Source organism: Amphiura filiformis, chromosome 5 (assembly GCF_039555335.1).
Source record: "Amphiura filiformis chromosome 5, Afil_fr2py, whole genome shotgun sequence".
NCBI lineage: Eukaryota > Metazoa > Echinodermata > Ophiuroidea > Amphilepidida > Amphiuridae > Amphiura > Amphiura filiformis.
In genome coordinates, this window is record NC_092632.1 from 73,029,637 (window position 1) to 73,056,736 (window position 27,100).

The following is a 27,100-nucleotide window of genomic DNA, read 5'->3' on the forward strand; positions in this document are numbered from 1 at the left end:
GAGAGCACATCAGACATATCGAATTGCATTCTGAATACGAAGAATGTCCTGATGATATCAATTCTAATTTTATGGCAAATTAAATTATTAAAATTTGATATTTTTTGATATTTTTGATATTTAACATAAACAGTCCTTTATAAATCTAATTATTATACTGACATGTGTAGCTGGGATGAAACGCCGACTATCAATTAAAAATTTTGACCTTTCATATTGAAGATATACATTTTTTTCCCACAAAGACCTACATTTTTTTGTGTTTTTGGGGAAAAACCTATATCTTCAATACGAAAGGTCAAAATTTTCATATGATGGACGGCTTTTTCATTAGATTTATACACTTCGAGGACTATTAAATTTCAAAAATATCAATTTTTCATCATTTGCCATATAATGTGTAGGCCTATTATATCGTGAATTTCATAAAAATAAAACTTATTTAATATCAGAAGCGTATTAGAAATGCAATTCGATACGTCCGATGTGCTCTCGGGTACCACAAAAAATACGTGAAAACGTCGCTATCCGAGCCCTTAAACATAAATCAAATCAAAGGTAAACATTATGACCAAATCAATGTTTGCAATCATTGCCCACAGCCGTAAAGTTGTCATTTGAAGCGAGCTGGAGACAAACTTGTTATATCATGATTATGTATCATCATTTGCTTATAGAACGTATTAAAGATAATAAGGTTTACTTACTTGAAGGATATGGTGTTGTCCGTCAACAAATCTTTTATCATGTTTTTAAAACAAGAACAGCAGCCGATGTGGGAAATAATACAGGGTGTCCCTGAAAGAACTGTATCGTCGAAATTGTTTAGGTTTTTTAACGCCATGCACAACTAAACATAACTAAATAACTGGTGTGGTTGAAGAATAAATCAGCTATTACATAGGCCTACATAGGCCTTCACACGGTGTGTGAATTTTGACAATTGACCACACCGTTCGGGAAATTACAAAACGTTTTCATTTTCAAACCTTTCCACGGATTCAAATATAAATCGATGATCTGCATTCGGAGTGCTAATCACTGCGCATCATCAGATATTTGACTCCGTGGAACGGGCTGAACGGATCAGTCAATTGTCAAAAAGTATGTGATAGCTGATATTCCTCAACCACATCAGTTATTTAGTTATGTTTGGTTTATGCGTTGAAATACCCAAACAATTCAGTTTCCGACGATCCAGTTCATTCTGGGACACCCTGTACGTAGCATCTTATTTTTTTCTAAGTTTGTATAATAAAGTCCACAATGAGTAAAATGGTTTATAGTTATGTTTATTTATATTTATTTACCCACAATACAAATTCGATACCATGAGTGGAATAGACAAAAAAGAGTCTACAACTCATAAACTACTTTCTTCTCATAAAATAAAAGTTGTCTGGTCTGGAGTAAAAAAAGCAGTTAGCAATCACCCTGCCTTAAATCGTGCTGAATTAAAATGTTCTTCCTTCCACTATACGGACAAAAGCGCACATTATATCCTGCATAGGCCTATGTAAACTATTATAGTCCGACTTTCCTCGAGTCAGTCAAGTAAAATCAAATTTTGAGATTTCTCAAAAATTGTTATTAATTATGCTAAATTGGATTCCTTGCATCATTTCCTCTCTGAAAATGTATAATTTTATATACTTCTCTTCATTACATTTAGAGATCAAATAAAAAAACAATATCTAAATTACTGACTTGAGGAAGGTATACAGACTATAAACACGATGCGTATTATTATAATAATTCTTTTGAAAAACAATACACTTATTATTGTTGAAACAAAGGTTATAAAAAAAATGAGGTATAAGTTTTGGATGGAGAGAATGCTGGGTTGAGAATGCTGGTTGTCAATGCTTGCAAGCAAGGGGCGGTATCTTAAACATTATTCATTAATTATATGATTGATATGATATCAAGAAGAGATAACATTTGAGATACACACGGCTAATAATACCCTGGGAATTTGCCTTTGTAGGAATTGCATCTTGACCTTTGAATGAATTTGTTTTGTTTTTAAATATCTTGATTTATATCAAATGTATCTACAAAATCACGGAATATTCTGAAATGAACCCCTCAAATTTAGCATTTTCAATTATGAACTATGTTTTGTTGGATTGTTTTCGTAATTTACGCTTTCAAAGGTCTGGATTTCCAGCTATCATAACTGGTCAAAACGTTCAGAAATCCGAACTCGTCTCAAACTCTATAGGCCTGCAGGGTGTGAGCCTATTTTCTTGAATAGCTCATCAGGAATCGCCCCCTCAGACATTGGTTTCATAGATATTTAAGCGTTTACAAGGAGGTTTTTCAATGTTGCGTTTTCCCTTTGCTGCCCTCTATTTTTTATACAAAGTTAAAAAGTATGGTATGCAAATTATGTTCATCATAATGGTGAAACCTAAACCATTAATATATTAAGTTAGTGTTTCAACTGGACTTGTCATGAAAAATTATAGTTCAAAAGTATATGCCATTATTTCTCTCACAATTTAAATCACGCCTATCACCCTAAAAAGGTGCAACTTATAACCTTTTTTGTCCCGTACAACATTCTAAAGCAATGATCAGGTTCTATATAATTATAAAGAACCTTAAAAGGTTATATATAAAGAACCTTAAAGATTTAAATAAGCAAAATGTTTTGCTAATTATCTGATTCAGGTATTCATCACAAAGTTAAGAAAATGAAAAGTATATAACTCATAGTGCTGTATACGGGACAATAAAAAAGGAATCTAAGTTGCACCTTTGTTTCTAAGAATGTCATGAGGAAAGCAAGTGTGGAAATTTTGCTCTATTTTTCATGGTAGGTAATGCTGTTTATACATTGCATTTACATTGTGCTTAACCAATAAATATATAAAAAAATCGTCTTACTTCATACACCGGCCCAAAAAGGCCTGATGCAAACATTTTGTTGATTCAATAGCGTCGTATGCTTCCACAAAATACCGTAAAAACTCGATAGTTAGCATGCATAATGTGCTTATACTATCGAGCGCTTTTGAAATTGTACCGACGTCGGCGCTTTACCAACTGAGCTAATGGGGTTGAGACACAAATTTGCAGGTTTACTTGTTCGTATATATAACTATGTGTATCGATAATTTGCTCAAAACCCTTTGCACTTTTGTAGATGGGGCTCTTCATGTTTGCATGTTTTATAAGCGCTCGATAGTAAGCACATATGCTAACTATCGAGTTTTTACGGTATTGGTATCTGTTTCAAGTCATATATCTTCTGAATGTTTTTTGAAAAAGTATTCGCATCGAATACTATCACCACCAATTTTCGCTGTCGCAGATTTCCCCATCACGTGTTTGCAAATAAAACTAGGAGTAAAATAACTGCACCCACTAAAAGAGCACCCCAAATAAGAGTAATTGTAGCCCAGAAACCTGCTGATTTCGATGCCTTCATTGCCCCTGCTATATCTCCTGCTTTCCTTCTTGGCCGAACCTGAAAATTTTTTTAATGATAATTCATTAGAAAAGCGATACTATGTGGTTCTGGTGCCATTTCCTTTATTTTTTTTTCATTCCTTGTTTTACTTTCCTTATCAAATACAATGGTGAGTTGCAAACGTTTCGGATTTGTTCTATATACTTACTATTACCCTATCATCAAATTTGAAAACGTCATGAGGTGAATAACATCCCAGCAAACACAAAACGTTTTCGACATCATTCGCAAAGGGTTATAAAAGATTGTCAGAAAACGTTTAAATGTCGGGTTATTTAAAGGGTATATTAAGAGTATAAAACGTTTTCATAACCTTAAAAAGCATTTTTTGATAATCTACTGCTCAGCAAACAAAAATGTTTTACAGAAAACGTTTAAATGTCGGGTTATATAAAGGGTATAAATACGTTTTAATAACATTCCAAAAACATTCTTGAAAACTTGATACAAAACATTCTAAACAGAATGTTATTCTGGGGTTGAAAAAATAGTTTGCGAAAAATGTTTGCCTAAAATATTTTCAATAACGTTTTAAAAACGTTTTCATGACCTTTATATAACCCGACATTTAAAAGTTATTAAAAGGTTTTGAAAAAAACATTTTAAGAACATTTCTGTGTTTGCTGGGTTCAAATATTTTAACATAATGTTATTTAAGTTTTGACACAATGTTTGGCAAAATGTTTGCAAAAATAGTTTACAATAACATTTTTTGAAAACATTTAAAAATATTGTTGTAGTGTGTTTTCATACAAAACGTTTTAAAACGTTATCATGACCTTTATATAACCCGACATTTTAATGTTATTAAAACGTTTTACCTAAACCAAAAGCCAAAATATAACTTATTTAAAATGTTTTTAAAACGTTTTTGTGTTTGCTGGGATAGTGCCCAAAACGGTAAAATAGATGATGTTTATATAGATATCATCTTGATCAGAGATATAGATTCTTTGGGGCGGGGGTACATGGGGGGGGGGGGTACAGGGGCGTAGCACGCGGGTGGACAAGGTGGACGAAGGTCATGGGCCCTGATGGTTCAGGCCCGGGGGTTCAGGGGCCCCAAGCAAAAGCGAAAAAGAAATAAGGGCTGATAGAGGAGATGTTAAAAGAGCCCCACACTGCTCCATGTCCATGGGCCCCGAAGCTCTCGTCCCTGGGTGTAAATTTCATGAAGCAGATTCAACGGAATTAGCTTCTTTCGCTCCCTTATCTGAATGACTTTCCAAGAACAAATCCGCACGAAAATTTGCCATTGTCAGAATGTGGAGCGAAAATGGCCAAAAATGACGTTAAACTGTTCTCGAAAATGTGCATATTTTTAATGCTAATGCTACAAAGTAAATGTATGAGGTCAAAAACATAATCCACATCTGTGATTTTTGTACTCAAAGTTCTCATGGAGGGAGGGGGGCACTCAACTCGAAGTGACGGGGATGTGCGGACAGCAGTTCGAAACTAAATGTTCTTTGGTGAGAGCCTAGACACCCAAAAAGGGTCTTTCCGTGAGAAGGCCCAAAAGGGGGTGTTTTCGTGAGACTGGGGAAATCTTACCAAAAAGGGGTCTTTTCGTGAGACTGGGAAAATGGGTCAAAATATAAAACATTGTAAAAGCTGATACAAAATTTTCAAAAAGTCAAAATTTGAACTATTTGAAGAAAAATAATGAAAAAAAAAAAAAAACGGGGTCATTCGGCGAGAGATTATCAGAAATTTGTCCAAAATTCTTTTTAAAAATAAGGGGGTCATTGGGTGTTCAGTAAAACAAAAAAAGGGGTCATTGAGTGTGAGGCAGTAAAGGATGGTTGTTAACGTGTCTGCACATCCCCGTCACCCATACGGGGGGGGCTCTCATGAACTATCATTTGTATTTCTTTACTTGAGAAATAAAAACCTGAAACCAACCTGTAATGCTCTGTGTATGGCATAGACACCCACTGGAAAGCACCAAAAACAGGCCAGGGTGACAGCTATAGCATATACCAGGCTACTTGGCACCGCCGTACAGCCTGGTGACGGCTTGAAAATATCACTACCTTCACTGGACCGTCGGGAGTCTAGTGGCTGAGAAAAGAAGCAGCGGAACGTATACATGAATAATAATATACTGCACACAAAAAGTATCCCTACACTCAAAGCAAAAACACTAACCCTAAATTACCAAATAAAGTAGTCAATGGTAGAGAATTTTGTCCTGCGTACCCGTAAGTTGATACCTCACGATCCGACTCTATTTCCCTAACCTTTATTAATCTGAATGTAAAAAGAGAGCATTTTAGAAAGTGATTACATACAATTTTCTTTCAAAAGACGCTAATCATGAGCACAACGATTGAGTGTTGATCTGCGCGCTGTAATGAACCCGTTACAAAAGCCGGTGGGAATCGACCTGAATGAAGAAATATCCCAACTGTGTCAATTGTTAAATGCTCTGTTTTTCCATTCAATGATATTCAATTCGGTATAACTTGGTCGCATCGTGCCGCATGAGGTATCAAAATACGTAGAACAAAATTATCCATCTACTGATTACTTAAAGCAGAGAAGATGTAAAGAAAGGAGATAGATCCAGCTATCCTCAAACAAAATATGTGTGTTGCCGCTCATTCAAAAGCAATCACGCTATTTAGGTTTAACAATAAAATACAACAAAAGGATTCGAACCCATGACGGGTGTGATACACAAGTTACTGCTTACTAGTTTTAGGGAAAGGTCAGTGTCTGTATACCATCAATACTATGCATAACATGCATGCAGATCCTAACATCCAGTTTATTTCAAATAAAATATGACCGAAGTTCCATGGCAAATAATAATTTTGCACGCTTGGTTACGCTTTCAACCTCTATACGATTTATGATACAGCCTATTTTCAATTATCAAAATATCTTTATTAGGTTTGCAGGAAATGACAGGAAAATACATAAAACAATAAAAATATAGATAATCAAAAATCATCCCTTTTCTAACAAAATCCTAAAACACTCTCCTAAATAATTAATATATGTTCCAAAATGGGCGGATTTTGTTGGAATCTTTACAAAACTACATTTCTTTTTTATAGTATCCACGTGTGGCATCCCTTCAGAGCAACATCAGGTACTTAACACACACGTGTCATACTTTCAAGGGATTCTCTATAGAAACATTGGATATGGTTTCAATTCTGGAGTGAACATTAATCAACCGTAGTCGGCAACACACATCACATCAAAGGCTACTTTCAAGTAGATGTGTAACTACTTGAGAATAAAGGACTATGAATAGGTGTGACAGGATTACCTACGGGATTATCTCAAGGATATAATTCCGTTCTCCCTCCTTCTTTTTCAACTTTCCTGCTTAAAGTAATCGATTTACTTTATTTGGTAAGTTAGATTTAGGATATTGCGTTCGTTTTTGTGTACGGACACTTTTTGTGCGCAGTATATTATAGGCCTATATGCGTATCGTTTTACATGTTCAGCAAATTTTATGATACGTCCCTTTAAACTTTTGGTGTTCTCATGAACCTCATTCGCTAGATAAATAAATTGCTTTAAGGGGGTACTACACCCCTCGATAAATTTGTGTCTATTTTTGTATTTTTCTCAAAAACTAATAACACACTGGTAACAAAAGTTATGTATATTATTGGGGCAAGGAATCCAATTACTACAGTGGAATTTCAGCGACCCAAGGCAAGCGGTTCGTTATTTATGATAAGAAATAAGGTACCGCTAGGATGTACCTCATTTCCTATCATATATACGGAACCGCTTGCATTGAGTCACTGAAATTTCAGTGCAGTAATTGGATTCCTTGCCCCAATAATATACATAACTTTTGTTACCAGTGTGTTATTATTTTTTGAGAAAAATGCAAAAATAGTCACAAATTTACCGCAGGGGTGTAGTACCCCCTTAAAGATTCCTCTTCATATTAATCGACGACGTAATCTTACAAAATTTGTATCCCCAGTCACGCAGTAACTTTTAAGAGTGTATTCAAAGCAAAACGATAACTAATTGGCGTGCGCAATTTTGTGTATTGTCTTTGGTAAGTCTTTGCACTTAATTATTTAAAACTAATGAATCTGAATATGATGGTTACAAAGCGTTGTTCCATTGTTATTTCCTTTTAATGATTGCCATGTCACTTAAAACGGGTGAAAGACCATTCGGTCAGAAATCGAACCCCTACAGTTCCCTATATACCATTTAAAGTGGTAAGCATGATAAACTTGAAGAGAAATGCAGTAATTGGTATTTATTACACGGTCAACAAATATACTATAGAATTTGTTCATTTTTGCATTATTAATTGGCTGGTTTAGTGTTTTCAATATACACAGAGACATGCTGCGTGCGCACTATTTTCACTTTGATATTTATATATTTATATATATTTATATAAAATATGACCGAAGTTCCATGGCAAATAATAATTTTGCACGCTTGGTTACGCTTTCAACCTCTACGATTTATGATACAGCCTATTTTCAATTATCAAAATATCTTTATTAGGTTTGCAGGAAATGACAGGAAAATACATAAAACAATAAAATATAGATAATCAAAAATCATCCCTTTTCTAACAAAATCCTAAAACACTCTCCTAAATAATTAATATATGTTCCAAAATGGGCGGATTTTTTGAATCTTTACAAAACTACATTTCTTTTTATAGTATCCACGTGTGGCATCCCTTCTGAGCAACATCAGGTACTTAACACACACGTGTCATACTTTCAAGGGATTCTCTATAGAAACATTGGATATGGTTTCAATTCTGGAGTGAAAATTAATCAACCGTAGTCGGCAACACACATCACATCAAAGGCTACTTTCAAGTAGATGTGTAACTACTTGAGAATAAAGGACTATGAATAGGTCTGACAGGATTACCTACGGGATTATCTCAAGGATATAATTCCGTTCTCCCTCCTTCTTTTTCAACTTTCCTGCTTAAAGTAATCGATTTACTTTATTTGGTAAGTTAGATTTAGGATATTGCGTTCGTTTTTGTGTACGGACACTTTTTGTGCGCAGTATATTATAGGCCTATATGCGTATCGTTTTACATGTTCAGCAAATTTTATGATACGTCCCTTTAAACTGTTGGTGTTCTCATGAACCTCATTCGCTATAAATTACTTTAAAGGTTTCCTCTTCATATCAATCGACGTAATCTTACAAAATGTGTATCCCCAGTCATGCAGTAACTTTTAAGAGTGTATTCAAAGCAAAACGATAACTAATTGGCGTGTGCAATTTTGTGTATTATCTTTGGTAAGTCTTTGCACTTAATTATTTAAAACTAATGAATCTGAATAATGATGGTTACAAAGCTTTGTTCATTGTTATTTCCTTTTAATGATTGCCATGTCACTTAAAACGGGTGAAAGACCATTCGGTCAGAAATCGAACCCCTACAGTTCCCTATATACCATTTAAAATGATAAACTTGAAGAGAAATGCAGTAATTGGCATTTATTGCACGGTCAACAAATAACTATAGAATTTGTTCATTTTTGCATTATTAATTGGCTGGTTTAATGTTTTCAATATACACCGAGACATGCTGCGTGCGCACTATTTTCACTTTGATATTTTATCATATACATTTTGGTATACTTGGTTGGGCAAGTTGACCAGTCAAATGACCAGTCAGATTATCAAAATTAATTTATGGGCGTTTTTCCATTGCATTTTCGGTTCTTCGCAGCGATTTTCGGTTCCTGGCTGCGATTTCCCGCTCACGTGATTAGCATCGTTCAGCGTTGCGACAGATACTGAGCGGCTAAAATTTGCTTCAAAGTCCTATAGTCTTGACCGGGGTCACTCTCACACAAAAGTGCTACCCACCCGCGTCCGACCACTTCTGAAATGCACCCTTAATGGCGAATTTTCACATAACCAAATTGCACCCCTTGATGGCGAAACACATGCAAAATCCTACCTTAAATGGCGTAGCACATGCAAAAACCATGTACCCTAAATGGCGTCAACTGAGAAATATCTAATTTATACCCCAAGTGGCGTAAACAGGAAAATGAGCTAATTTGATACCCAAGGTGTCTTTTTGATGTTGCAGACATATAGATACTAAAGAAAACATGCACAAAGAATCAATATTAAAAAGTGGTGATTTTTATCAAATTAGTGCAAAATCACTCAAACAATAATATTACTAACCCTAAACGTCTAAGGATTTGGCTGAAAAGGGACCCCTAAATGGCGACGGCTTCTGAAAAAGTATCCCTCTTTCAAAAAGATGTCGACGACGCTGTGTGGTGAAAAACATACCCTTTTAGATATTTTTCTTGGACGCGGGTGCATAGCATCCAAGTCAAGTAGTGAGTGACCCCCCCCCCCCCCGGAGTCGTGACGTCTTGCGGGCGTTTAGACGTTGCGACAGACCACTCTACTACCTTCATGGACAGACGTAGCGAGCAACTAATTTTCCGTAGCGTCTTCGATCCGGAGCAGGTACAATTTCCAGAAGCGTTGTTCATTACGGAAGACGTTAATAATACCGTCAAACAAATAGTCCCTAACAAACTGAGCGGAAACAACCGAAGGTCGCAATGGACAACGGATAATCATGGCGGACATCCGAAAATGTAACGTCTGATGCAATGGAAAAAGTCCCACAAAAACAGTTGACTATGTTTTCACTTTTACGGTCTTCCGCTGCAAACGTCGAGAAGGAGAACAAAACCAAAAGCGCTGCAAAGAACCAAAAATCGCCACAAAGAACCAAAAATGGCTGCAGAGAATTGAAAATCGCAGTGGAGAACCAAAAATCGCCACGGAGAACCGAAAATCACTACAGGGAACCGAAAATAATCGCTGCGGAGAATCGAAAATCGCAGTGGGGAAACAAAACTTGCCGTATGTAGACCCGAAAATCACCGCGGAGAACCGAAAATCGCTGGGGAGAACCAAAAATCGGTGCAGGGGACCGAAAATCGCTGCTGGAAAACCGAAAATCGCTGCTGGAGAACCGAAAATCGCTGCGGGGAACCGAAAATAGCTGTAGAGAATTGAAAATCGCAATGGAGAACCGAAAATAGCGTGCGGCCAGCGATAAAGGGGAAGTAAATATTGCATGGGTGAGTATCCCTACTTTAGAAGAAGAAAATAGGGGGGGGGGGGCCAATCAGTGAAATGTTAATCAATGCGTTTGCAGGGTGCTAAGGGGTGTGAAGCCATAAAGAGGGTCAATTAAGGGCTCGGTCACCCACCTTTGCACAGTAGTTTTGTGGGGCCTGAGAGCACATCAGACGCACCAAATTGTATTCTGCATACGAGGAATGTCCTTCTGATATCAAATACTTTTGGTTTTTTGAAATTTGCGATTATGATAATACAAATTTTATGGCAACTTATTAAAAATTGAGAAGGAGAACAAAACCAAAAGCGCTGCAAAGAACCAAAAATCGCCACAAAGAACCAAAAATGGCTGCAGAGAATTGAAAATCGCAGTGGAGAACCAAAAATCGCCACGGAGAACCGAAAATCACAACAGGGAACCGAAAATAATCGCTGCGGAGAATCGAAAATCGCAGTGGGGAAACAAAACTTGCCGTATGTAGACCCGAAAATCACCGCGGAGAACCGAAAATCGCTGGGGAGAACCAAAAATCGGTGCAGGGGACCGAAAATTGCTGCTGGAAAACCGAAAATCGCTGCTGGAGAACCGAAAATCGCTGCGGGGAACCGAAAATAGCTGTAGAGAATTGAAAATCGCAATGGAGAACCGAAAATAGCTGTGGAGAACCGAAAATCACCGCGGAGAACCGAAAATTGCTGCGGAGAACCGAAAATTGTAACAGAGAACTAAAACTCGCAACGGAGAACTAAAAATCACCGCAGAGAGCCGAAAATTGCTGCGGAGAACCGAAAATTGTAACGGAGAACTAAAACTCGCAACGGAGAACTAAAATCACCGCAGAGAACCGAAAATTGCTGCGGAGAACCGAAAATTGCAACGGAGAACTAAAACTCGCAACGGAGAACTAAATATCACCGCAGAGAGCCGAAAATCGCTGCGGAGAACCACAAACGCGACGTCTGTCGTAGCGGAAAATTCACCAGGGAGTAACGTTGGTCTATCAATGCCTACCTTTTTCTCTTGTTCGAAGATGTCACCGTTGTGTGTCTCATCTGGTAAAAGAGAAATAAATGTAACAAGAAATGTCTTTAAAAAAGACAATGCCTCCAAGATACCAGTGGGCACCTTTTGTTATTAGTTAAGGAGATACAATAATGCTAGCTTTAAGGTAGCGCTATTGGATATAGATTTTTGTCTGATTGAAATATGTGAGTCCATTCTCTCCTACATACAAGACTGAAAATTTTATTTTAATCGGATATTCGGTTACCAAAATAATTATTAGCAACAAAAAAGTATAATGAGCTGATTAAATTAAAGTAAAAACATCGATTTGTTGCAGTAATAGTTGTCAGTATTAAGGGATCTGGTTATGCACTTTACCCGCAGTGGCGGCGCCAAGGGATCACATGTGGGACATTCCCCGTCAGAACAAAGTATCCATGAAAAGCCCAATTTGGGCACAAAATACCAACTTTTCGGTATTTCCGCCTCCCCTTTTGCATTTGGCTCCCCTACACTCCCCTACCCCCAAAATGATGAAGCGCGTGTTCTGTGCAATCTATAGCCTTATAAAAAGTTATATAAACCTATATTCAGTAAAGATGAACGTATATCTACTCACGCATCGACGCAAACGTAAATGTGTCCTGCCCTGATTTTCTTGTCCCATTGTCATTCACATCCAATGTGTCGCTCTTCTTTGACATATCAAAATCGGGGGCAGCGGTGCCGTCTTGTAAAAATATCTGCCCATGCATACTAGTACCAACAGTACTTGTAGGCCTCTTTCCAGGCAATGATCTGCTTTTATGCCACTCTTCCGATGAAGTCTGATGACGATCTGAGACCATTCTCCCTGTGGTGTGTCTATCCCCATGAGTCGGTAATGGTGGAAGAGGTTTATTTCTATCTCCCGAAGAGGATCTGTGTCTACGTTTGTGGCTCTCATCTGTATGACCAATTCCATTTGAATGTGCTGATGACGTATGAGTGGTGATTCTTTCCTGGCTGCGTCTTCGTGATTCTCTCCTTTCTGCTGAAGGGTCGAAATCTCTCATCCGTCCTGTTGAATGTCTATTGTATGACCGATCTTTGCCTTCAGACGAAGATCGTCTGTGTCTGCGTTGTCGTTTACGTCTCTCTTCTTCAGAAGAAGAATGTAGTCTTTCTTGATGTGTTTCTTCCACACTTTCACCTGGTCTTGTTACCGTCACACGTTCTATTAAGTTGATTTGTGTAATATCGTGGCCAGATGGCACAATTGGTTCATTTAGCCACGAGGACCAGCCTTCACGAGGCCATGTCTCAAAACTCTCAGTAACAGCCATGTTTGATTTTGTGGCAATCAATCAGCCATGAATTCAGACACAGAACACAGGAAAAGGCGTTTATTCCAGTTATTTATTTGTCATACCTAAAATAAATGGATAAAATAGAGACAAAAGTCATAAATATTTATATTAGTATTAGTATCAACCCGATCTTGCCGATTGAACGACTGAGGTATATGCAAAATAGAACTATATTATGCATAGCTATATAAAGCTCTAAAACGACAAATGATTGGACGACAAGAAAAAACGATTATAATAATAGCCTTATAACATTATAAAACCTGTGTCAACCCAGCTCATGCTTAAGTTATAGCAGAAAAGATTAAGTGAAACGGAGGAAACGAAAGAAAAGACATGCCCAATGGTTTAAAGAGTTTTTTTCTTATGTACATTGGTTTATAAAGTGCATTACACTTTATTATTTTCTTTGTAGTTCCTCCCCGGTAGTTCCTCGGGGAAGGGGCGCTCAACTTTAGAAGTGCAAATACTACCCTGTCAGCTTTTAAATAGAAAAATTAATTATTGAAAGTAGAGCAGCTAACTAATTAATTATCTGGAAGTCATTAGGAACACTTTGACCAAGTTTGAAACCAGTATTCTATTAAATAAAAATGTTATTGAATATTAATGAGCACTTTCGAGTCAGTCATTTGGTTCATTGATTATTGATAAAAATAATACAATGCAAAGAAATAATTGTGTGTATTATAAAAACCGTCCATACACTGTACAGTCTCATTGCAAGATCATTATGATCGATGCGAATTATAGAAACAGTTCAAACAATAAAATTACTACACATTTATCTTGACACTTCCTCATTTGCTCGCCCTGTTCCTTTTTAAAAGAATTTTTATTAAAACAAGAACAGCAGCCGACGGACCATGTGCGATGTGAGAAATAATACAGGGTGTCCCTGAAAAAACTGTATCGTCGGAAACTTAATTGTTTTGGTTTTTTAACGACCTAACATAAATAAATAACTGGTGTGGTTGAAGAATAAATCAGCTATTACATATTTATAATTTTGACAATTGACCACACCGTTCGTGAAATTACAAAACGTTTTCATTTTCAAACCTTTCCACGGATTCAAATATCAATCGATGATCTGCATTCGGAGTGCTAATCACTGCGCATCATCAGATATTTGACTCCGTGGAACAGGCTGAAAATGAGAGAGTTTCGTAAAATTCTTTTATTTCACAAACGGAGCAGTCAATTGTCAAAACGTCAAAAAGTATGTGATAGCTGATGTTGCTCAACCACATCAGTTATTTAGTTATGTTTGGTTTATGCATTGAAATACCCAAACAATTCAGTTTCCGACGATCCAGTTCATTCTGGGACACCCTGTACGTAGCATCTTATTTTTTTCTAAGTTTGTATAATAAAGTCCACAATGAGTAAAATGGTTTATAGTTATGTTTATTTATATTTATTTACCCAAAAAAGAGTCTACAACTCATAAACTACTTTCTTCTCATAAAATAAAAGTTGTCTGGTCTGGAGTAAAAAGCAGTTAGCAACCACTCTGCCTTAATATGGTGCTGAATTAAAATGTACTTCCTTCCACTATACGGACAAAAGCGCACATTATATCCTGCATAGGCCTATGTAAACTCCCGGGGGGGGGGGCACATCAAAAAAATTTTGGTGGGTATGCTCCCCCGGAATTTTGAGGTGGTGGGTCTTTGGGAGCTGACGGCGTACCGGTAAAAGGGGGTCTTTCGGAGCTGCGAACCGGGCTGTGAACAAGTAAAATGGGGTCTTTTGGAGCTGCGAAAAGTAAAAATCAAGGGTCTTTCTTGGCTTTTTGGTTGAAAATCACCTGAAAAAACAAGAAATATGAGGAATGAGCAATTTTGGGGTCTTTTAGAGCTAAAATTATCAAAATCAAGGGTCTTTCGGAGCGTTATTTTGGTCAAACATAGGGGGTCTTTCGGAGCTGCGAAACCCAAAAAGGGGGGTCTTTCCGGTCATTATGGTCATTTGTGTTGAGTGCCCCCCCCCGGGTGTAAACTATCATAGTCCGACTTTCCTCGAGTCAGTAAAGTAAAATCAAATTTTGAGATTTCTCAAAAATTGTTATTAATTGTAGGAATCTGTTATGCTAATTGGATTCCTTGCATCATTTCCTCTCTGAAAATGTATAATTTTATATACTTCTCTTCATTACATATCTAAATTACTGACTCGAGGAAGGTATACAGACTATAAACACGCTGCGTATTATTATAATAATTCTTTTGAAAAACAACACACTTATTATTGTTGAAACAAAGGTTTTAAATAAAATGAGGTACTGAAGTTTTGGATGGAGAGTTGAGAATGCTGGTTGTCAATGCTTGTAGGCGTAAACAAGGGACGGTATCTTAAACATTATCCATTAATTATATGATTGATATGATATCAAGAAGAGATAACATTTGAGATACACACGGCTAATAATACCCTGGGAATTTGCCTTTGCAGTTGGAGGAATTGCATCTTGACCTTTGAATACATTTGTTTTGTTTTTAAATATCTTGATTTAGATAATCAAATGTATCTACAAAATCACGGAATATTCCGAAATGAACCGCTCAAATTTAGCATTTTCAATTATGAACCATGTTTTGTTGGATTTTTTTCGTAATTTACGCTTTCAAAGATCTGGATTTCCATAACTGGTCAAAAGTTCAGAAATCCGCACTCGTCTATAAAGGGTGGGAGTCTGTTTTCTGGAATAGTTCATCGCAGGAATCGCCTCTCGCGTTTTCCCTTTGCTGCCCTCTATTTTTTATACAAAGTTATATGTAAATTATATTCATATTCACGATGAACCCATAAGTTATTGTTTCAACTGGACTTGTCTTGAAAAACTATATAGTTCAAAAGTATATGCCGTTTTTTCTTCTGAACCTTCTTGTCCCGTATACAGCACCCTATAGCAATGATCAGGTTCTATAAAGAACCTTACAAAGTTCTAAAGAACCTTAAAGATTTAAATAAGCAAAAGGTTTTGCTAATTATCTGATTCAGATATTCATCACAAAGTTAAGAAAATGAAAAGTATATAGTGTTAACCCTTTTTGGTACTAAAAATTAAAACATACCTTTTTTTCTTTTCTACCCTCTGAGGGTTCTTTCTTAATGTTCCTTAAATGTTCTTCAACCTTAAGGTTCTACAAAGAACCATTGTCTTGGCTAAAGAACTTTTTTTTTATTCTACAAAGAACCACATGGAAAACCAACGGGGTTCTTAAAGGGTTCAAAGTAGAACAGAAAAAAATGTTCTTTAGCCAAGAAAATGATTTTTAGAACCAAAATGGGTTAACACTCCTTTTCACTTTTTTAACTTTGTTATGAATCAATGAATTAATGAATTAGAAAGTTTCTATGCCTATTTAAATCGATAAGGTTCTTTATAGAACTTTTCAAGGTTCTTTTATAGAACTTTTCAAGGTTCTTTATAGAACTTTTCAAGGTTCTTTATAGAACTTTTCAAGGTTCTTTATAGAACTTTTCAAGGTTCTTTATTGAATTTAAACATTACTTAGAGTGCTGTATACCGGACAAAAAAAGTTCTAAGTTGCACCTTTTTACTAAGAGTGTAATGGCCCATTCCATGTCAACTCCAGGGATGTGCACCGCAGCACCTCTTCAATTTTTTCTTTTTCTGTGTGGTGGTAGATATTGATGAGAAAGTAAAATCCTGAAAATTTGAGCTTCATACTCCATTTCGTTTTCCCGTGGCATCAATTTGAAATTTAGGGGTCAGCGTAAAAATGTGTCGCAACGCGAAAGACGACGTTTGGAGGTCCATAAATGTATAAAGGAACCCTTTAAAACTTTGAAAAGTATGTATCCTGGGGTACTTTTGGTGTAGAATTCAAATCTGCTATCAGAAAACTTGTAACTCCTTTACTTTAAAAGATATAGGGCCCTCAAAATGCAACTTCGTACAACCAGGACCAACTTTGGGGGGGTCAGAACTCCAAAAGTAAAAATAATTTTAGCGTCAATTTTTTTGCCAGTCAGAGCCCTTTGGTAGGACATTACTCTTATCCAATATTGAGCATATTAGAATACATTTAGCTGAGATATTACCCATGGAAAACCACTTTTTTACATTTTGACCCCCTGAAAACCAATGTCAGACAATTTGCCCCACCATCAACTTCAGGTATGTTGAAGATATGTTCTAGGACAACATTTCTGAGAGATATTGGCATGGGGTCTTGATGGCTTCAACACATCAGTTAGGTTTGCCTACTCCATAGAGTTGTACACATTTTTGATTTTGCATGTATAATGATTTAATGTACAACTCTATGGAGAAGGCAAACCTAACTAATAATTCTAATATGCTCAATATTGGATAAGAGTAATGTCCTACCAAAGGGCTCTGACTGGCAAAAAAAATGGACAATAAAATTATTTTTACTTTTGGAGTTCTGACCCCCCAAAGTTGGTCCTGGTTGGACGAAGTTGCATTTTGAGGGCCCTATATCTTTTAAAGTAAAGGAGTTACAAGTTTTCTGATAGCAGATTTGAATTCTACACCAAAAAGTACCCCAGGATACATACTTTTCAAAGTTTTAAAGGGTTCCCTTTATACATTTATGGACCTCCAAACATCGTCTTTCGCGTTGCGACACATTTTTTACGCTGACCCCCTAAATTTCAAATTGATGCCACGGGAAAACGAAATGGAGTATGAAGCTCAAATTTTCAGGATTTTACTTTCTCATCAATATCTACCACCACACAGAAAAAAAAAAAATTGAAGAGGTGCTGCGGTGCACATCCCTGGAGTTGACATGGAATGGGCCTAATGAGGAAAGCAAGTGTGGAAATTTTGTTCTATTTTTCATTATGGAATGGTAAGTAATGCTGCTTATTATACATTGCATTTACATTGTGCTTAACCAATAAATGATTTTTTTTAAATCGTCTTACTTCATACACACCGGCCCAATAAGGCCTGATGCAACATTTTGTTGATTCGATGCCGTCGAATGCTTCCACAAAATACCGTAAAAACTCGATAGTTAGCATATGTGCTTACTATCGAGCGCTTTTTAAATTGCACCAAAGTCCAGCGCTTTACCAACTGAGTTAATGGGGTTGAGGCACAAATTTGCAGGTTTACTTGTTCGTATAATGTGAATCGATAATTTGCTCAAAACCCTTTGCACCTTTGTAGATGGGGCTCTTCATGTTTGCATGTTTTAAAAGCGCTCGATAGTAAGCACATATGCTAACTATCGAGTTTTTACGGTATTGGTTTCTGTTTCAAGTCATATCTTCTGAATGTTTGTTTGAAAAAGTATTCGCATCGAATACTATCACCACCAATTTTCGCTGTCGCAGATTTCCCCATCACGGGTTTGCAAATAAAACTAGGAGTAAAATAACTGCACCCACTAAAAGAGCACCCCAAATAAGAGTAATTGTAGCCCAGAAACCTGCTGATTTTGATGCCTTCATTGCCCCTGCTATATCTCCTGCTTTCCTTCTTGGCCGAACCTGAAAAAAAAAATTTAATGATAATTCATTAGAAAAGCGATACTATGTGGTTCTGGTGCCATTTCCTTTATTTTTTTTTCATTCCTTGTTTTACTTTCCTTATCAAATACAATGGTCAGTTGCAAACGTATCGGATTTGTTCTATATACTTACTATTACCCTATCATCAAATTTGAAAACGTCATGAGGTGAATAACATAGTGCCCAAAGCGGTAAAATAGATGGTGTTTATATAGATATCATCTTGATCAGAGATATAGATTCTTTGGGGCGGGGGTACATGGGGGGGGGGGGGTACAGGGGCGTAGCACGCGGGTGGACAAGGTGGACGAAGGTCATGGGCCCTGATGGTTCAGGCCCGGGGGTTCAGGGGCCCCAAGCAAAAGCGAAAAAGAAATAAGGGCTGATAGAGGAGATGTTAAAAGAGCCCCACACTGCTCCATGTCCATGGGCCCCGAGGCTCTCGTCCCTGGGTGTAAATTTCATGAAGCAGATTGAACGGAATTAGCTTCTTTCGCTCCCATATCTGAATAACTTTCCAAGAACAAATCCGCACGAAAATTTGCCATTGTCAGAATGTGGAGCGAAAATGGCCAAAAATGACGTTAAACTGTTTTCGAAAATGTGCATATTTTTAATGCCAATGCTACAAAGTAAATGTATGAGGTCAAAAACATAATCCACATCTATGATTTTTGTACTCAAAGTTCTCATGGAGGGAGGGGCACTCAACTTTGGAAGTGACGGGGATGTGCGGACAGCAGTTCGAAACTAAATGTTCTTTGGTGAGAGCCTAGACACCCAAAAAAGGTCTTTCCGTGAGAAGGCCCAAAAGGGGGGGGGGGGGGGGTGTTTTCGTGAGACTGGGGAAATCTTACCAAAAAGGGGACGGTGAGACTGGGAAAATGGGTTAAAATGTAAAAGCTGATACAAAATTTTCAAAAAGTCAAAAATTGAATTTTTAAAACTATTTGAAGAAAAATAATGAAAAAAAACCGGGGTCATTCGGTGAGAGAATATCAGAAATTTGTCCAAAATTCTTTTTAAAAATAAGGGGGTCTTTTGATGACAGGAAAACAAAAAGGGGGTCATTGAGTGCGAGGCAGTAAAGGATGGTTGTTAACGTGTCCGCACATCCCCGTCACCCATCTTTAGTGAGTGCCCCCCCCGTGGGGGAGGGGGGCTCTCATCAACTATATTTGCATTTCTATACTTGAGAAATAACAACCGGGAACCAACCTGTAATGCTCTGTGTATGGCATAGACACCCACTGGAAAGCACCAAAAACAGGCCAGGGTGACAGCTATAGCATATATCAGGCTACTTGGCACCGCCGTACAGCCTGGTGACGGCTTGAAAATATCACTACCTTCACTGGACCGTCGGGAGTCTAGTGGCTGAGAAAAGAAAATAATAATTATGTCACACAAAAAGTGTCCATACACTCTCAAAACAAAGCAATATCTTAAAGACACCAAACCTAAATTACCAAATAAAGTAGGCAATGATGGAGAATTTCGTTCTGCGTATTTTGATACCTCATTCGACACGATCCGACTTTATTTCGCTAACCTTTATTAATCTGAATGAAAAAAAGAGAGCATTTTAAAAGTGATAAAGACTTTTCTTTCTAAAGATGCTAATTATGAGCACAGTAAGTGAGTGTTGATCTGTCACACTGTAATGAGTCCGTAACAAAAGCCGGGTAGGAATCGCCCTGACGGAAGAAATATCCCGATGTGTCAATTTTGAAATGCTCTCTTTTTCCATTAAACCAATGTTTAAATTGATATAAAGTCGCATCGTAACGAATGAGGTATCAAAATACGTAGGACGAAATTATCCATCTATCGACTACTTTATTTGGTAAGTTGTAAGGTTTAGTGTCTTTAAGATATTGCTTTTGTTTTAAGTGTACGGATAATTCTTGTGCGCAGTATACATAATGTATTGAAGGTATCGTTTTAGATCTTCAGCAAACTTTATGATACGGTCTTTTAAACTGTTGGTTTTCTCATGAACCTCATTCGCTAGATAAATAAATTACTTTAAAGAAGTCACTCAGTAACTTTCAAGAGTGTATTTAAAGCAAAACGGTAACTATTTGGCGTGTGTAATTTGTTTGCGCTACACCAATGGGTTATATATTGTCTTTGGTATGTCTTTGTTAACTTAATTATTTAAAACTAATGAATCTGAATATGATGGTTACAAAGCTTTGTTCCATTGTTATTTCTTTTAATGATTGCCATTTCACTTAAAACGGGTGAAAGACCATTCGGTCAGAAATCGAACCACTACAGTTCCCTATATACCATTTAAAGTGGTACTATAAGCATGCATAATAAACTTGAAGAGAAATGCAGTAATTGGCATTTATTATTATTGCACGGTCAACAAATATACTATAGAATTTGTTCATTTTGCATTATTAATTGGCTGGTTTAGTGTTTTCAATATACACGGAGACATGCTGCGTGCGCACTATTTTCTCTTTGATATTTTATCATATTATACATTTTGGTATACTTGGTTGGGCAAATTGACCAGTCAAATGACCAGTCAGATTATCAAAATTAATTTATGGGCGTTTTTTCCATTGCATTTTCGGTTCTTCGCATCGATTTTCGGTTCCTGGCTGCGATTTCCCGCTCACGTGATTAGCATCGTTCAGCGTTGCGACAGACGCAACAACTCATTTTCTGCCATCATTTTTAATACTGAGCGGCTAAACTTTGCTTCAAAGTCCTATAGTCTTGACCCGGGGGTCACTCTCACACAAAAGTGCTACCCACCCGCGTCCGACCACCTCTGAAATGCACCCTTAATGGCGAATTTTCACATAACCAAACATGCAAAATCCTACCCTACCATGTACCAAATTGCAGTGGAGAACCAAAAATCGCCACGGAGAACCGAAAATCACTACAGGGAACCGAAAATAATCGCTGCGGAGAATCGAAAATCGCAGTGGAGAACCGCCGAAAAACGCTGCGGAGAACCGAAAATCGCAGTGAGGAACCAAAAATCGGTGCGGGGAACCGAAAATCGTTGCTGGAAAACCGAAAATTGCTGCTGGAGAACCGAAAATGGCTGCGGGGAACCGAAAATAGCTGTAGAGAATTGAAAATCGCAATGGAGAACCGAAAATAGCTGTGGAGAACCAAAAATCACCGCGGAGAACCGAAAATTGCTGCGGAGAACCAAAAATTGCAACGGAGAACTTAAACTCGCAACGGAGAACTAAAAATCACCGCAGAGAGTCGAAAATCGCTGCGGAGAACCACAAACGCGAGTGTCGTAGCGGAAAATACACCAGGGAGTATAACGTTGGTCTTTCAATGCCTACCTTTTTCTCTTGTTCGAAGATGTCACCGTTGTGTGTTTCATCTGGTAAAAGAGAAATAAATGTAACAAGAAATGTCTTTAAAAAAGACAATACCTCCAAGATACCAGTGGGCACCTTTTGTTATTAGTTAAGGAGATACAATAATGCTAGCTTTAAGGTAGCGCTATTGGATATAGATTTTTGTCTGATTGAAATATGTGAGTCCATTCACTCCTAATACAAGACTGAAAATTTTATTTTAATCGGATATTCGGTTACCAAAATAATTATTAGCAACAATAAAGTATATGAGCTGATTAAATTAAAGTAAAAACATCGATTTGTTGCAGTAATAGTTGTCAGTATTAAGGGATCTGGTTATGCACTTTACCCGCAGGTGGCGGCGCCAAGGGATCACATGTGGGACATTCCCCGTCAGAACAAAATATCCATGAAAAGCCCAATTTGGGCACAAAATGCCAACTTTTCGGTATTTCCGCCTCCCCTTTTGCAGTTTGCTCCCCTACACTCCCCCACCCCTAAAATGATGAAGCGCGTGTTCTGTGCAATCTATAGTCTTATATAAACCTATATTCAGTAAAGATGAACGTATATCTACTCACGCATCGACGCAAACGTAAATGTGTCCTGCCCTGATTTTCTTGTCCCATTGTCATTCACATCCAATGTGTCGCTCTTCTTTGACATATCAAAATCGGGGGCAGCGGTGCCGTCTTGTAAAAATATCTGCCCATGCATACTAGTACCAACAGTACTTGTAGGCCTCTTTCCCGGCAATGATCGACTTTTATGCCACTCTTCCGATGAAGTTTGATGACGATCTGACATAATTCTCCCTGTGGTATGTCTATCTCCATGAGTCGGTAATGGTGGAAGAGGTTTATTTCTATCTCCCGAAGAGGATCTGTGTCTACGTTTGTGGCTCTCATCTGCATGACCAATTCCATTTGAATGTGCTGATGACGTATGAGTGGTGATTCTTTCCTGGCTGCGTCTTCGTGATTCTCTCCTTTCTGCTGAAGGATCAAAATCTCTCATCCGCCCTGTTGAATGTCTATTGTACGACCGATCTTTGCCTTCGGACGAAGATCGTCTGTGTCTGCGTTGTCGTTTACGTCTCTCTTCTTCAGAAGAAGAATGTAGTCTTTCTTGATGTGTCTCTTCCACACTTTCACCTGGTCTTGTTACTGTCACACGTTCTATTAAGTTGATTTGTGTAATATCGTGGCCAGATGGCACAATTGGTTCATTTAGCCACGAGGACCAGCCTTCACGAGGCCATGTCTCAAAACTCTCAGTAACAGCCATGTTTGATTTTGTGGCAATCAATCAGCCATGAATTCAGACACAGAACACAGGAAAAGGCGTTTATTCCAGTTATTTATTTGTCATACCTAAAATAAATGGATAAAATAGAGACAAAAGGAATAAATATTTATATTAGTATTAGTATCAACCCGATCATGCCGATTGAACGACTGAGGTATATGCAAAATAGAACTATATTATGCATAGCTATATAAAGCTCTAAAACGACAAATGATTGGACGACAAGAAAAAACGATTATAATAATAGCCTTTATACATTATAAAACCTGTGTCAACCCAGCTCATGCTTAAGTTAAAGCAGAAAAGATTAAGTGAAACGGAGGAAACGAAAGAAAAGACATGCCCAATGGTTTAAAGAGTTTTTTTCTTATGTACATTGGTTTATAAAGTGCATTACACTTTATTATTTTCTTTGTAGTTCCTCCCCGGTAGTTCCTCCCCGGTAGTTCCTCCCCGGTAGTTCCTCGGGGAAGGGGCGCTCAACTTTAGAAGTGACAGGGTGCGCGTGCGGCCAGCGATAAAGGGGAAGTAAATATTGCATGGGTGAGTTAGTTAGCCCTACTTTAGAAGAAGAAAATAGGGGGGGGGTCAATCAGTGAAATGTTAATCAATGCGTTTGCAGGGTGCTAAGGGGTGTGAAGCCATAAAAGAGGGTCAATTAAGGGCTCGGTCACCCACCTTTGCACAGTAGTTTTGTGGGGCCTGAGAGCACATCAGACGCACCAAATTGTATTCTGCATACGAGGAATGTCCTTCTGATATCAAATACTTTTGGTTTTTTTGAAATTTGCGATTATGATAATACAAATTTTATGGCAACTTATTAAAAATTGATTTTTTGACATTTAAAAAGCTAATGATATGTACTTTAATGTATGTAGCTGGGGACCATCATCCGGGACCATCATATGCAAATTTTGACATTTTGTATTGAAGATATACATGAAGTTTCATAAAAGACCTGCTAAATTTGAGAAAAAACACCATTCTACTGTCAAAGTTATGGATATTGAAGTCACTACATTCATGGAAATGACACACAAATGAACATGGGTAGGCCTACCTATCTATTTCAGATATAGCTTATTATTGAACAACCTATTCAACATGTTCAATATATAGTTTACCCGTATATATCTCTGTAGTGGTACGAAACAAACTGTAAAAATAACTTCAATAGTGTGAAGACAACAACAACAACATGCAACAACAACAACAATGTGAAAATGACAGTAACAGAAATGGCAGTCAGTAGCCAGCATCAGCAACAACTTTCAAAGAATTAAACCAAGACAGCAACATTGGAACAACAACAACCCATTTCTTGAACTGAACATAATTAGAGGGAGAGGGAGGAGAGAAAGGTTGGAAGTTGAAGAGGGGGAGAGGACCGGGAGAGAGACCCGGGAGAGAGATGCGGAGAGGGGAGTGGGAGGAGAGCGAGAGTGAGTGAGTGAGTTGAAAGAGGGTCAATGTGGCGTCACATCTTTGTCACACATATTATTTCAGTGAGTGCTTCCCCGAGTGAAGTTTGCTAGACGTTCCTTTTTGTGCGATGTTGTTTGAAAATCGTGTCATATGTTAAGGTCATGTTTGGGTATTTTCCACATACATGACATAATCATGATAACTTGTATAGCACCAGAAAGTCGGTCAAAATACCAACTAAAGAAATACTTTACATGTCTTCATTAGTTATTTGAAGTACAAATTGATGTCAATTCAACTTACCATTGATTGGTCATGTTCACAAGCTTTCACATGGCTTCTGTATTACGCATTTCAGTGATTTACCACGTTAAATAAATACACGAATGAAGACCTGAATCACATAATGCCTACAACAAATCATCAAAATTCAGTATTGTTGGTTTGGTTGTCGGTACTGGTTGTTCCCTCTTAATTCGGATCTGATTGTTGCATGCCTTTTGCATTCAGTAGTGTATATGTACCGGCCTTACACACAGTGACCTACTATTAAAGTGTAAGCTCGCCTTAATATCCACTCAAAGAAAATACACTACAAATATTTCGCATATTTAAACGCCAACCACAGTTATAATAAGTGTGGATAATTTGGTATTTAATCTGAGCGATACAACACCAAAACTAAGCCCTTTAGTTATTTTTTCCAGTTCGATTCCACTCGTTCTTAAACTCATTATTTCTGCGCGTATAAATCACAAGTCCAGATAAAAGAATAGCTAAGAATATTGAAATTAGCGTGAAAGTTATCAATATTTTAAGTTCAGCCTTTTCTGTGTCATTTGCTGCATAAAGTTTGCTGATTAGTTCAGACAATTTTGTTTTGGCAATGTTATCCACATGATCACTTACCTTTAATGTTCTATGGCTCATCATATTCTGAAACATAGTAACAAAACATAAAAGGGTTGTTTGCACAGAAAATTCCATTCATATATCCATTCATAATCATACATGTATCTGTAAACCGATACAAAAATATTCACTATTCAGCATGGCCTTGGCTAAATGAATATAAAAAATCCTAGTAATATCACGTAAATAATACTTTGTTTGGCAAAATACCTAGGTTTATGTAGAATAATAAAAACCTCACATGTCATCGGTTTCCTTGCGAATTTTTCTGTTACCGCAGTGACATTTGCAAAATAGCGATTCATCCATGCAGAACCACCTCGTTTGTTTAGTTTGCAAGGACATCAGTCTGATTGATGAAGTAAATTACGGTTTTCACCAATTTTGGATTCATTCATTCGTTTTCAATTGAACATGTTGAAGCATATTAAAAAATTAACGATCATTTTTGGGGCTGGATCCTGAACAGTATTTCTGATTTTCTCTTTGGAAGATTTTTTTTATAAATACGCATAACATGCATAAGGTTAATGCAAATGAAGAGAGAAAAACATTGCATTTCTGATTTTAAAAGTTAAATTGAAAGTACCAAGTATTATCTATTCATATTCTGATTTTGTTCCTTTTAGGGAAGGGAAAACTCGGAGCTATATTTATTTATTTATTTTATTATTATTATTCTTTTAATGTCCCCAGGTATTTTTCAATTCTTACTTTGTTTGTCTCGGGACTTATTATCATGCTTGCTTAAGTTAACCTGAGCTGAGTGGGTTCAGAACGTGCGGGGTGGTGAGGGCATTATTCATAAACTGACATGCAAGAGGTTTTTTTTTCTTGGTCCGAATAATTTGTCTCAAAGAGTTCAGTCGTCGTAACTTTGATTTTGAAATGTTTACTGACTTATTATTTTTAATGGCTCGTTGATTCGATTTGTCTGTTTATTATGCATGATATGTCATATCCTTGAAAGCACATTTTGTTGTTTCAGAAGATTATCTTTTTAACCCAGTTTTACAACAACAACAAAAAAACTGCTGGTAGGCCTATTGTCTATTGAGCTGTTTTGTAGGAACTTTGGCCTACTTTTATTTATTCTTCGAACTTAGGCCCGCTTCCAGAATGAATTTATTGTTTTAACTTCCATTTACTTTTTCTTAACCTCTCTGGTTCATCAAAAAAGATATTTATATTAAATAACATTCCCGGGGCAACATTCAAACCGTTTGAATGTTGCCCCGGGAATGTTGCTTAAGGGGGTACTACACCCCTGGCCAATTTTGGGCCTATTTTTGCATTTTTCTCAAAAATTATAGCGCATAGGTGACAAGTAAGATATGTATATTATAGGGCAAGGACTACAACTACTGCACTGAAAATTCAGCAACTCAAGGCAAGTAGTTATTGATTTATTGATCAAATATTGGTTTTCCCTCATTTTTGACTGTAACTCCACAACTGTTGTCTGTGCTGAAATAAAATTTCCAGTGCAGTAGTTGTAGTCCTTGCCCCAATAATATACATATATCTTACTTGTCACCAATGCGCTAGAATTTTTGAGGAAAATGCAAAAATAGGCACAAAATGAATTGGGCAGTGGGTGTAGTAGGCCTACCCGCTTTAACCAGATTCAAATCCAGGGAACAAAACAAAAGTT

At 37.2% G+C, this 27,100-nt stretch overlaps 2 protein-coding genes across 3 annotated transcripts; both read right to left on the reverse strand.

Annotated features, from left to right (window-relative positions):
• Positions 1–1,276: 1,276 nt before the first annotated feature.
• On the reverse strand, positions 1,277–13,001 carry LOC140153675 (uncharacterized). The gene is made up of 4 exons (XM_072176481.1): positions 12,202–13,001; positions 11,589–11,629; positions 5,384–5,542; positions 1,277–3,475 (listed from the first exon to the last, which is right to left on the reverse strand). Exons 1-4 carry the CDS (start codon positions 12,905–12,907, stop codon positions 3,329–3,331), a joined length of 1,053 nt encoding a protein of 350 aa, XP_072032582.1. The 5' UTR covers positions 12,908–13,001; the 3' UTR covers positions 1,277–3,328.
• A 4,735-nt stretch (positions 13,002–17,736) lies between these two features.
• Positions 17,737–25,526, reverse strand: LOC140153676 (uncharacterized). Of its 2 annotated transcripts, none has more exons than XM_072176482.1 (5): positions 25,444–25,526; positions 22,380–23,171; positions 21,778–21,818; positions 19,667–19,825; positions 17,737–18,427 (listed from the first exon to the last, which is right to left on the reverse strand). In XM_072176482.1, exons 2-5 carry the CDS (start codon positions 23,083–23,085, stop codon positions 18,281–18,283), a joined length of 1,053 nt encoding a protein of 350 aa, XP_072032583.1. In that variant the 5' UTR covers positions 23,086–23,171; positions 25,444–25,526; the 3' UTR covers positions 17,737–18,280. The 2 variants fall into 2 exon arrangements, with proteins under 2 accessions (XP_072032583.1, XP_072032584.1); XM_072176483.1 differs by lacking the exon at positions 25,444–25,526 and adding an exon at positions 24,838–25,044.
• Between the last annotated feature and the right edge of the window lie 1,574 nt (positions 25,527–27,100).